Below are 13303 nucleotides of genomic sequence, written 5' to 3'. Positions count from 1 at the left end.
TATATTAGCATTACTATAAAAGTACAGTGGCAAAACAGCCTGTGAATATTAAGTTCACCTTCCATGATTAGGATAAATTTTTATAATAATCTCTAGTAGACATTACTTCTGCAGTTAACTGATAATTAACTTACCTTCAGTTATGTAATGTGCTACAAGATATGTTCTCCTTGTGTGACAACACATATGTTCATTTCATTATATATACATTGTCTTACTATTAATATCCAGACAATTACCTATCTACAGATAACCTTTATTTACAAGAAAACTAATAACATGTGCTGAAACCTCTAGACATTATGACAGCCTCTAGTCTCTATGGAACACTCTCCACTAGGGTTTTTTTTTGTAAATGTCCTCCAATATTTTCTGCCATTCAGCCTTGAAAGTGGCAACCAGTTAAGCTCAGTTTTTTTGGGTTCTTCACACATACCTGATGCTACAAAGCTTGGAACTGTGTTTGTTTCTAGTTCCAGAACTGTTCCAAAGGGGTGTGGCACCTGAGCCCTCATTGCATTCATAAGCTGAAAAAGGTTTTTCAATTAAAAAACAAAATAAATTTTGAAAATATTTTATTGTTTATTTCATTCAGTTTATTTTTTTAATCTTGAACTAAAAATATAATTTATTAACTTAAATTTAATAAACAAATAGCATCAATTATTACTCATTAATTAAATTTTCTGCTTCAGAGATTAAGTTTTTGAGCATTAACATCTGCAAATCTTGGATCAATTCATGCAGATTTAACTCCTTGGCACTGCATATTCAGCTGATAACATTGCCAACCCATTAAACTGATCTTGTGTCACCATGCAATGAAGGCAAGTTTGATTAACTTTATCTTTGAGAAAGCTTCCTTCAGCATTAGGCATGCAACTGATACTAACAATGTTTACACGGATTCTCAGCACCATGAAAATGCGTGTTAATGACAGCGAAACTTCCTTAAACAGACACCACCTTGTTATGAACACACAGGAATTTCTAAAGCGGACACTTTGATAGCTGTCCTTTCTGATTTTCTAACCCCTCTCTCTCTCTCTCTCTCTCTCTCTCTCTCTCTCTCTCTCTCTCTCTCTGTAGCAGACACTTAGATTTTTTCCAAGGTTAGCATTTTGGAAGCACGCACGCACGCACGCACACACACACACATGCATGCACGCACGCTTTCAATTAGCCAAGAAGGCAAGTGAACATCAAGGTCCTTACAGTGACACTAACTGAACTTCTGATAGCTATAGAGTATTACACAGTAGATTGCAGAATATGTTGTTAATATACTCACCACTGCTGATATAGAATTTACAAACTTAGTTTTGACCATCTGAAGCAGTTCACTGGTATACACATCACTTAGCAAGGCAATAAAATTGCAAACATGAGACAATTGTAAAACCTGTTGCTGAGAGAGAGGGGGAGGAAGTTGTATGTAAATGTGAGACTACAGTTGTAATTCAGTTGAGAATACAGCTGTAATATATTTATTGTACAGTACTGTACAATAATTTTTTTAAAAAAATTAACAGTGAAGTGATGAATATTACATCACATTAATAACGTGATGTAATATCCATCACTTCACTGTTAGTCAAACTTAAACAGACACTGATTGAAGCCACTCCGTAGTCTATTGCCATTAAACATATGGTTTTAATGGTACGTCTAGGTCTTCAAAATGTAAAAAAAAAACTGACTTGCATATCTGGTGCTACCATCTATCTATTCTTTAAGGGTCAGTTTTGTTTCTTCAGAGTGTTTGATTATAGTACTGTAGTAAATTTAAAGTGGAAAGAATCTGGAAGACTGTAAAATTCTTCTGGCAAGAATTTACATTTACATACTCAAACTGTACTACAGAATGTCTTGAAAACTTATAAACCTATGATTAAAACCAAACTTTTAGAAATTGCTAAAGAAATTAGCACCATTGACAACATTAAAGCGTCTAATGGCTGGTTAGGTAAGTTCAGTAGAGTCACAATATTTCCTTCAAAGCAAATTGTGGGAGTCTAATAATGTTAATTTGGAAACCATTGCTGAGTGGAAAAAACAGGCTGCAGTCAATACTTGTTACATACTCACCAGAAAATATACTGAATGCTGATGAAACAGGTTTTTTCTGTGCAGTCCCACACAAACAAGGTACCTTAGAGGGGAAATGTGCTAGAGGTAAAGTGGAAAAGGAGTGTCTAACTGTACTTTTGTGTACAAGCATGGCAAGCACTCGTAAAAAAACTTCTTGTTATAGACAATCTATGAAACCAAGGCATTTTAAAAGTTTGGATTTAAGCAAACTCAATGCACCAGGTGGTTATAAAATAAGTTTCCCTATTCAGGAGACCCTAGTATCAAAACGGTTAGAGTTAGCACTGTGAAAATTGGTGAGTGTGTCACTTAGGGTATGGGGAAGCGACCTCCAGAAGAAAAAAAAAAATAGTTTAAATTTCTGCCACCAGAGGAAAACGGCGCTGTACATATGTAAAAGTTGTCATTTACTTCAAGACATGCTGTTTATGCAAATGACATCCTGTTAGATAAAGGCAGAAAGGACAATGCCACCGTCAATAACCATTATGCCTCTTACAAAAAAAGGAACGTGCTCTTTTAGTAAAACTGTTCTACCAGAATAATAGTAATGCAGCACTACATGAATATCGGAAACTTAAAGGTTTTCATAAAGGAATGATGTCGGTGGGGCTTCAAAAACCAATAAAGAAATTTGAAGCGACCGAGCAGTCAGTTGTAATTCCAGGCAGGGGACGACCACATATCGGAACGAAGGCAGTGGATGAAGTGGCGGTTGCAATGGTCAGAATGTGAAACACTACCAGTCAGTAGTGCCAGAGGTGTCAAGAGACTTGAACCTTCCTTGTTCTACTGTACTTAAAGTGCTTTGAATAATTCTCCGCTAGTTCCTGTACAAGATTCACATAGTGCAAGAACTAAAGTCTTGTGATCTGCAACAATGACTAGACTGTGCTCTAATATTTCTGCTTGTATGAAACTTGGCGATACATGGACTCGAACGATCTTGTGGTCTGATGAGGCACATTTCACTCTTCATGGGCCTGTAAATGCACAAAACTGCCGAATATGGGGAACTTCTCCTCCATCTGCTGTGCATGAAAGATCACTACAAAGTCCATACGTTACAGTATGGCGTGGATTCACAGCAGAGTTTATAATCAGACCATTTTTCTTTGAAGATTCTACACCTCATCCCCCCCCCCCTAAGGTGTATGGTAACTAGTGCACGGTACTGAGCTCTTCTAAGCGTTCACATTATTCCCACTCTGCAAGAAAGGGAATAATGTAATCTCTCCATGTTGGTCAACAAGTGAAGGAACTACTCCGTTCAACATTTGGAAATGATTGCATCATTCCTAGAGACTTTCTGCAGTTCTGGCCAGCCCAATCACCAGTTGTTTGTTTGTTATTTGGTTTTTAGGAGCATTAGCAACTAAGGCCATATTGCTCCGGGGATATGCGGTGGTCATTCCCTAACCTTTCCGCATCCTCCGTATTTGGTGGGCATGGGCTCGAACCCTGGGTCTAATCAAGAAGTGTGTGCTATGCACTGCTGCTACTGCCCACCTGGTTAAGGAGGCACCACCTGATCACAATTCCTATGATTTCTGGCAGCATACAGATGCTTTTCGATTTGAAAACAAGTATTAAACAGCATGTAGCCAACATCCCCAATGAGATGCTAATGCGAAATTGTGTCGCACGCAGTTCTCCATTTTCAGAATGTCATCTCAAGTGAAGGAAAGCACATAGAACAATATCTGTAGATTTCTAACTTATGATATTAAAATCTAATCCTAAGTTAAGTGTTCCATCTCATGTTTACAATGCCAGTTTCTCCTTGGTGGCAGAAATTTGAACAAATTTTTTTTTCCTTCTACAAATCGTTTTCTCATAACTTAAATGACATACCCACTGATTTTCACAGCGCTATCTCTAACTGTTTTAACACTAGGGTCTCCTGAATAGGGAAACTTATTTTATAATCACTCGGTACATTGGAAATCAAATGATAAGGCTTGGATTGACTATGGAGATAATGACAGAATGGCTGATCCAGTTGGATAAAAGAATGAATTAACAGAATAGAAAAGTTATTTTATTTCTTAACAATGCCATACATCTCACCCAAACATTAAACTGAATCATGTTGAAATGGTGTTTTATCCTCCCAAAGTCAAATCTGCTTCTCAACCACTAGGACCAAGAATTAATTGAAAACTTTAAAGTGAAATATTGACAAATAGTTCTCAAACATCTCATTTCAAAACCTGATGAAGAAAAAAGTTGTTCAAAACTTTACAAAAGTATAGATGTACTACAAGCTATAATCTGGATTAGTGCAGCACGGAATGCAGTGAGCCCCTCTACAATTAAAAACTGCTCCCCAAAGTAGGATTTAATTTGAGTGTTAGTCAGTGTGATGGTGGCTTTGCAGATGCAGCTGATATGTCTGTACTTAATAGCTTGCAATGGACACCAGGAAACTTTGATTTTATCCTTTGATCCCGAGGTGGGAATTGAACCCACGACCTTTGGGTTGCCAGGCAGGCACTTTACCCACCCGGCTCACTGAGTGGTGATGGATATGTTTCTGTAGACTAATGTAGTGGTGGGAGGCATAAATACTGAAGTAAAAGACATTATAAGTGAATTTATGAAAAATTAAGAACTTATGGAGCAAGAAGAAGAACCTGAAAAGGATGAACAGCATGATCCCAAATTAAAAAAAAAAACATGCTGATGCATTAGATCACCTAAACACATTAAAAGAATTCTATGTGAGCCAAAATGATGAATATGAAGTGAAGTAGTCGGCAATCTAATTATCCACAATGAAAATGAAATTGTGAAAACGAAATACTCTAAACAAAGCAATTTATATCCATTTTTTTTTTTTTTTTTTTTTTTACTAAAAGTTAATGTTTTATAATAAATAATACAAATAAAGGTTTGTTATTTATTATAAATTAATTATGCTTTATTTATTAAAAGTTAACTGAACCAGAAATGTATAATAATAAGCAATAATAAAAAAAAAGTCGGTGTTAAGTAAAGAGTTACACTGAATTTCATTTTTCAGAATTACTGAAACTCACTACATGTACACAGAGTCAGCAAAGCAGACACCCTCAATAGTGGACAATTTCTTCTGCCCCAGTAGTGTCCACAATAGAGAGGTTTCACTGTACCATCAAATTGACCACATGAATTGTGAGATTTTCAAGGAGATCAACTGCCTTTGAAATGCTTTGCAAATATTTTAATTCTTTGTATAAATTGATGATAGAGATAGCTTTCTGATAACCATTTATATACAGAATTTCTAAATCTGTATTGGAATTGGTCCTTATATTGATCATTTGAGTTGATCTTTATGATCAGCTGAAACCTGTCTTTCAATGACTGGATTACACACCTAAAACTGTTGAAAAAGTGAATTTTTATTCGCTATTATTCCTTTATCTTGGTGTTCATTATTAAATGAGTGGTGCTGTGGTTGCAGAGGTGAACAGTCGCATTTGCATGACGCTCCACTTGATGTAGACGGTGGATGGTAATCGTAAGACGACTCAGCTGGATTGTGTATTTTCCTCAAGCACTTAACATGGATCCCTTGATTCCTAAGGTAACCATAGATGAACAGAAGTAATTTATTTGAGGTAAGAGTTTTGTTCTTGATAATTCATATATATTTTTGTGTTTTTGAGTATTTCTGCGTGGTGCGATCGCTATAGCGCTAACGAACCCTTGACTTGCCTACGCCTCAAGGGCCCAAAATTCTTAACTATATTAGACAGAAAACAAGTTATATCAGGTTATCTTTAATGGGGAACTTATATCTAGTAATAGATTTAAGATGGTTTCCTTTGTTCAAGGCGATTTTCCCACCAAAACAGTGAAATCCCATTATTTGGGTTATAACAGGTCTAATTTTGAACAGACACATCAAATTATTTCTCCCAATGGAAGAAACAATATAATATGGTCAGGACGACTGAAAAGGACCTAAATATAGACGAAAAAAATGTAGAAACCAGGAGACAACCCTGACTTAAATATACAGAATGTCTCAAAATTATTGATACAAACGTTTAGGGGAGGTAGGTAACATCTAAAGGAATGTGAATCGCATAGGAACCCATAACCGGAAACGTCACCGTAAGTCGGTAGATGGCGCTGTTCATCAGTTCGCGAGGGGGAAAATTTCTGGTTTACTCATTCAAGCAGTAGTCGCCGCACGGAGAGCATGCATCGATATACGAACTGTGAGCTGGCAGACACGCACCTAGTGTATGGATTAGCAGAGTGCAATGGACGAGCCGCTCAATGAATTAATGGAGAACGCTTCCCAGACAGACATGTACCAGACCACCGTTTGTTTGCGTGCATAAAAATTCGTGCAATTATGGGTCATTTAGAAGTTACAGGAGTAGTGTGGGCAGACCACGTTCGACGTGAACTCCCGCCATGGAAGAAAGTGTGTTGAATGGCGTTCAGAATAATCCTACTACCAGCACACGTGCCATTGCCTCTGCCTTAGGAGTGTCTCGTTGCAGTGTACAGCATGTCTGGCATCACGATTCCTTACACCCCTTTCATCTCCAAAGGGTTCAGTTACTGCTCCCCCAAGATCATCCTGCACGTGTGGCTTTTGCGCAGTGGTTTCTCCAAGAAAGTGTTCAAGACTTGAATTTTCCAGCCTATGTTTTGTTCACGGATGAGGCTTATTCAATCAGCACAATGCTCATGTGTGGGCTCACGACATCCCACATGGTGTGCGCCCCCATGCGGCACAACATCGCTTCGCAATAAATGTGTGGGCAGGTATGGTCAGTGACTGTTAGTCTGCCCATACCTGTTACCATCCCTCATGGACTCCGCTAAATATCGGATCTTTCTTGAACAAGTTCTACCAGGGTTACTTGACGATGTTCCAGCAAATGTGAGATGCAACATTTGATTTCAACATGACGGGGCGCCTGCCCATTATGGAAGGTGTGTTCATGACCATTTGAACAGGCGTTTTGGGCGTCGATGGATTGGCCGTGGTGGACCCGTTGCCTGGCCCCCACGCTCACCTGATTTATCGGGCCCTGATTTCTTTCTGTGGGGGGGCCCTCAAATCTATCGTGTATGAATCGCTTGTGGAGATGGAAATGGATCTCGTGGCGAGACTCATCTGCACTGCTGCTACTGTCAAAGAAACTCCAGTTGTGTTTGACCGTGTCCGCCAATCCATGCTGCGTCGGTGTCAAGCATGCATCGCGTCTCATGGTGGAACCTTCGAGCATCTGTTGTAACATCATGAAATGCATCCATCTCGTACTCCATTATTAATATTATGTCAAATAAATGTTTGCCCCTAATTACTGTCTTGTGCCTCTGCTGCTACTTTCCTGTGACATTTCCGGTTATGGGTTCCTACGCGATTCACATTCCTTTAGATGTTACCTACCTCCCCTAAATGTTTGTACCAATATTTTTGAGACACTCTGTATTAAACATCACATTCAAACTTCATTAAAAAAAGTTTTATTAGGTGAAAGAATTAGGAATATAATTTAAATATAACAAAATTCATGTTATGAATATTAATTTTGTGTTATAACAGAAGTTTAACACAAATTTACCTTGCTCTTCTGTTCTTCAGCAAATCCAGGTGTATCTGTGTCTGGAGGAAATGATATAGTAATGCTTATATTGTAAGGATTCACCTGACAGAAAGTAAATAAAGACAAAAAGATTCAATTACATATCAAAGTTACTAATGAGTAAGTTAAAATATGTACAAGGTAGGTCTGGAGTTTCAGGTATTACTGTAGCTAATATATATTTTGGATTCAGTAGTACTCTGCAATAGTTTCCCTTGGGATATGTACTGAATATCTAATTTTTTTTTTTTTTTTTTAGGAGCATTAGCAACTAGGCCATATTGCTCCGGGATATGCGGTGGTCATTCTCTGACCTTTCCGCATCCTCCGTATTTGGTGGCGACGGGCTCGAACCCCGGTCTAATCAAGAAGCGTGTGCAACGCACTGCTGCTCCTTCCCACCTGGCTACGGAGGTGCCTAAATATCTAATATACAAAGTAGCATACATCCTTAGATGATTTTTTTATAAAAAATTAAAATAAGATCCTCTGATAGAATAATGTTTTCATAACAACCCTTTAACTGATGAAGCATAACTAAAGTGGGTTGCAGGAGTTAGCATCTATCCAAAGTTAGCCATTTTAGTCAAATCAGTACTTCAGTTTAGAGTAAAAGCCTTTCATTTTAGCTTGTAAAATGTCTGAAAGATAATTCACTTCGTATTAGAAGAAAATAAGGATACTTCATATTAGAAGAAAATAAGGATGCTCTCATAATTAGCCATAATTATGAGAGCATCCTTAGATTCAGGGGAGCTCCCCATGGACTGGAGATGTGCAAATGTATCCCCAATTCACAAAGGTGGTTCAAAGGGTGACGCAAATAATTATAGACCTGCTAGTTTAACTTCTGTTCTGGGGAAAATAATGGAGTCACTGGTTAAAGAAGCATTGCAGGATCATCTAGACAAGACTGCAGTAATAGTTAAGATACAGAATGGGTTTGTTAAAGGGAAGTCTTGTCTGACCAATTTGATTACTATGATGTGGTCACAAAAGAACTGGATGCAAAAATAATTTTGATATCATATACTTGGATTTCAGGAAAGCTTTTGATACTGTTGCACATGGAAAACTGCTGTACAAATTGGAGCAGTATGGTATTAAGGCAAGTTGCTGCAATGGATAAAGGGATGGTTGTGGGGGAGACGGCAGAGAGTGGTAATAAATAGACACCGCTCTACATGGACTAATGTTATTAGTGGAGTCCCCCAGGGTTTAGTGTTGGGCCCATTGTTGTTTTGTGCATTTATTAATGATATCGATAAAGGTATATCAGGCTTAATGTCCAAGTTTGCAGATGATACAAAGGGTGGCACGGTTGTTAATGATAGTAAAGACAGTATGCTACTGCAACAGGATCTTGAAATGTTAGGTAGATGGGCTGAGAAGTGGCAACTGAAGTTTAATATTGACAAATGCAAGGTACTGCATACGGGTAACAGTAACCCAAGAGTGATCTGGCCCAAAATCCCAACAGGCCATAACCCCGACAGTATCTACTGTATTGTAAAAATATATGAATATTATTCTATATATTTATTAGTTTTTTAGTAAGTAAAAATTTACCTTATTAGATTAATTTTGTACAGAAAGAATATAAAAGAATAACAAATTTTAATGACAAAAACCTCTTTCAATTTGAAGATGGTGTTTTCTGTTACAAAAACAAACAGTTTTAAAATACGGTCAGCAAATAAAAATGACTTAATTTTACTTTATTATATTGCATTTAATTAGTAATTTTTCAAGCCTAATTTTGGTATTTGTATAGGGAATTTGAGCAATAGTTAGAGATAGCATTGAAATAAGAATACTTTCAGAATATGAAAATTTAGAGTAATGTACTGTGGCAGCTGCGTAACATTTGTCATAAATATCATTAGCATAACTAAAACTGTAATTATACAGGTATTTATTTATTATTAGCTGCACTTTCATGAATTTCTTTGACAAGTACATTAGGCCTGATCATGGGTGCTGGCAGGATATTTTGAAATGGGTAACAGTAAAAAATACCCCCAGAAAAAATATTCCCAAAAATATTTTCCCATTTTCTTATTATTATTATAATACTTAAGATTATTTAAGTATTATTATTAAGATTGTTGAAGTATATTAAGATTATTATAATAGTTAAACGTTTGATAATTTGTATGATTTTTTGCAAATTTTAATCTGGGATTTTGATATCATTAAACTGTGATTATTATATATATATATTGGAATTATGTCAATTATGGAATTATGTCCCCAAATAATTTAGAGCTATAAATCCAATTAATAATAATAAATTCAATTTAAATTTAAAATAATGCCAATTATATAATAATTTAGCGGTACCCCCCTTGTAAAGTACCAGTTCCGAAAGACGTGAAATATCACCAAAAAGGGGCTAAAAGAAAACAAAAGAACTTCCCCCTTTCGCTCTTCAGTTTTGCCATACTACTGGCTTATGGTTTATTTTTTATATGAATTATTGGTTATATCTGGGCATCGTGTGGAGGATGTGCATTTTGCTAGCTCCAATGACAGCTTAATATTTATTTATTTTCTTATTTTATGTTATTACATTCTAACTTTTAAGCCATTATTTAAATATAACTCAGTGGTAGTGGGTTGATATGCAAAAAAGCAGTGCCTGTGCTGCCATCTATTCTCCTTTCTCTGTTTATATAAGCTCGCTAAGCTTACATTATGTCAGTGGTGTGGCTCTGCTCTAGAGTGCTGTCTGTTTTATAGTTTATTTCTCGCTGCATAAGAACCACTGCTATGCAAATCTTCTGCATTTGTGGATCAATCAGAGGAGGAAGGGGTAGTTTGGTCCTTCGATCTGTTTACCTTTGCGACGATTTGTATAGCGATCGAAATGCAGCGATTCCATGACCATTATTGGCCTCGTTGTCCTCTGTCAATATAGGGCATGATGGTCAGTCTATTTTGTTATTTTGTTTTCTTTTAGTAGTTCCTTTTAGCCCCTTTTTGGTGATATTTCACATCTTTTGGAATTGGTACTTTACAAGGGGGATACCGCTAAATTATTATATAATTAGCATTATTTTAAATTTAAATTGAATTTATTATTATTAATTGGATTTAAAGCTCTAAATTATTTGGGGACTTTCTGCTACGGTTTCTGTCTTGTTACCTTTCGCTCTACAGTTTTGCCATACTACTGGATTATGTTTTATTTTATTTTTTATATGAATTATCGGTTATATATATATATATATATATATATATATATATATATATATATAAATAATCGTATAGAATAATAGAATGGAGAATTCTATTTCTAATCTTAATAATCTTCCCCCCCCCTTTTTCGGTCAACACATATATCGCTCTCAGGGTACACCGTATTTTCATTAGTCTAATTCTAAGAATAAATATCTACTTACTATATTTTACACTAATAATAATAATCCCTTATATATATATATATATAATTAAAATAGGATATTAAAATAGGATAAATTAAAATAGGATATTGCCAGTAGCATGGTAAACCAGTAGAGTGAAAATGAACTAAACCAAATAAAATAACAACAAAATATGGGGGGGGGGTAAGAAGAAAAGGGTAGCATTGAAGCAACATTCCTAAAATAATTTAGAAATTAAGCAAATTAAAAGAAATTTCGTGGTGCCCCCTAGTAAGCACCCATTTCCGAATTATGTGAAATCTCACTAAGGTGGAATCGTAAACTAACAACATTACATGACCAAATAAACTGAATGCCAACAGTTTAAAACAGGTTAAAATGCCAACTGATAACACCATAGCAATCTTTTAGTTTATATCTCAATATGTGGATAAATCCAATTGCATATTATCCTGTGATGCACACAGTGCTGTTTTGCCACAGCACTACTATTTAGCATTAGCATTAGTAGAGGCATTTGATGCAAGAAAGCAAGCTTATGCAGCCTCAGCCAAAAAAAAAAAAAAAAAAAAAAAAAAACCACTTCCACTTCACCCCTCTGTTCGCTCAAAATATCTGTCCAGCTGAGCCTTAAACTTATTTAGGCTATTAACTTCCACGACAAGGGATGGAAGTCTGTTCCACCAACCAACCACCCGCTGGCTAAAGGCAAATTTCCGCACGTCTATCCTACATCTGTCTTTCCTCAATTTGAATTTATGCCCTCTCAGGTGATTATTCTGAGCGAGAGAAAGAATCCCATCAGCATTGAGCATGCTCAAACCATTCAATGCTTTATACACCTCTATCAGATCACCTCGCTGGTGCCTAGTCTCCAGACACTGTAATTTGCAAAACTTAAGCCTTTCTTCGTAAGAGCACCCCTTTGTTCCATTCACTAATCTTGTTGCCATTCTCTGTACTCGTTCCAGCAGCTCTACATCTTCTTGAAATGAGGCCTCCAGACCTGTATACAGTACTCTAGGTGTGGCCTGAACATTGCCTTATACAAGGGAATAATCACCTCCTTATCCCTGCTAGAAAAATTCCTATATATCATTCACAATACACCATGAGCTACTCTTGCAGCCCGTCTGCACTGCTCAGAGAACTTCATATCTGCCTGCACAACCACCCCTAGGTCCCTTTCATTCTCCACCACTGTCAGTGTAGTACCACAGAGTTGATACGTTGCTCTGGGGTTGCTGTTTCCCATGTGTAGTACTTTACATTTGTCAATGTTAAACTTCATTTGCCACCTCTCAGCCCAACTGCTCAACCTTTCCAGATCCTGTTGCAGCAGCATAGTGTCAGTAGTGTCCTTGACAACCCTGCCTACCTTTGTATCGTCTGCAAACTTCGACATTAAGCTTGATATACCATCATCAATATCATTTATGAATACAGAAAACAATAATGGACCCAACACTGAGCCCCGAGGGACTCCACTAATAACATTAGTCCACGACGAGCAGTGTCCACTGATTACCACTCTCTGTCTTCTCCCCCTCAGCCACCCCTTTATCCACAGCAGCAATTTGCCTCCAATGTTACACTGCTCCAATTTGTGCAGCAGTCTTCCATGTGCAACAGTATCAAAAGCCTTTCTAAGATCCAAGTATATAATATCAAAGTTATTCCCTGCATCCAGTTCCTTTGTGACTGCATCATAGTATCCAATCAAATTGGTCAGGCAAGACTTCCCCTTAACAAAACCATGCTGTGTCCGAGCTATAAGTGAAGTCTTGTCTAAATGATCCTGCAGTGCTTCTTTAACTAGTGCCTCCAGTAATTTTCCTGGAACAGAAGTTAAGCTCACAGGTCTATAATTACTCGTATCACCCTTGGATCCCCTTTTGAATTGGGGATACATTTTTCTGGATACTGTTGCAGTAGAACACTGCCATTACTGTCATTAACAACCCTGCCAACCTTTGTATCATCTGTAAACTTCTACATTAAGCCTGATATACCTTCATCAATATCATTGATAAATAAACAAAACAACAGTGGGACCAACACCAAATACCGGGGGACTCCACTAATAACATTAGTCCTCATAATTATGGCAAAGGGTTTGCTTACTTCCTTTGCTGCCTCTGTTAAAATAACCGGATAGATCTGATACACCCCAAGCGCCTTTCTTATGTTTAACTTCAACAATTTCTCGTCCACTTTGCTCTCAGTTAT

General features: G+C 37.0%; 1 protein-coding gene across 1 annotated transcript in view; it reads right to left on the bottom strand.

The window, feature by feature from the left end:
* Kdsr (3-ketodihydrosphingosine reductase) overlaps nt 1-13303 on the bottom strand; it is a 213577-nt gene that overhangs the window by 32408 nt on the left and 167866 nt on the right. Inside the window, exon 7 of the mRNA XM_090371754.1 lies at nt 7668-7751. Within this exon, the coding sequence (XP_090227880.1) occupies nt 7668-7751 (84 nt within the window). The remainder of the gene's footprint in view (nt 1-7667; nt 7752-13303) is intronic.

The sequence above is a fragment of the Mastigoproctus giganteus genome, chromosome 4 (genome assembly GCF_048544385.1).
Source record: "Mastigoproctus giganteus isolate SK-2022 chromosome 4, ASM4854438v1, whole genome shotgun sequence".
NCBI classification, from domain to species: Eukaryota; Metazoa; Arthropoda; class Arachnida; order Uropygi; family Thelyphonidae; genus Mastigoproctus; species Mastigoproctus giganteus.
This window is presented reverse-complemented; position numbering and strand designations above follow the sequence as displayed.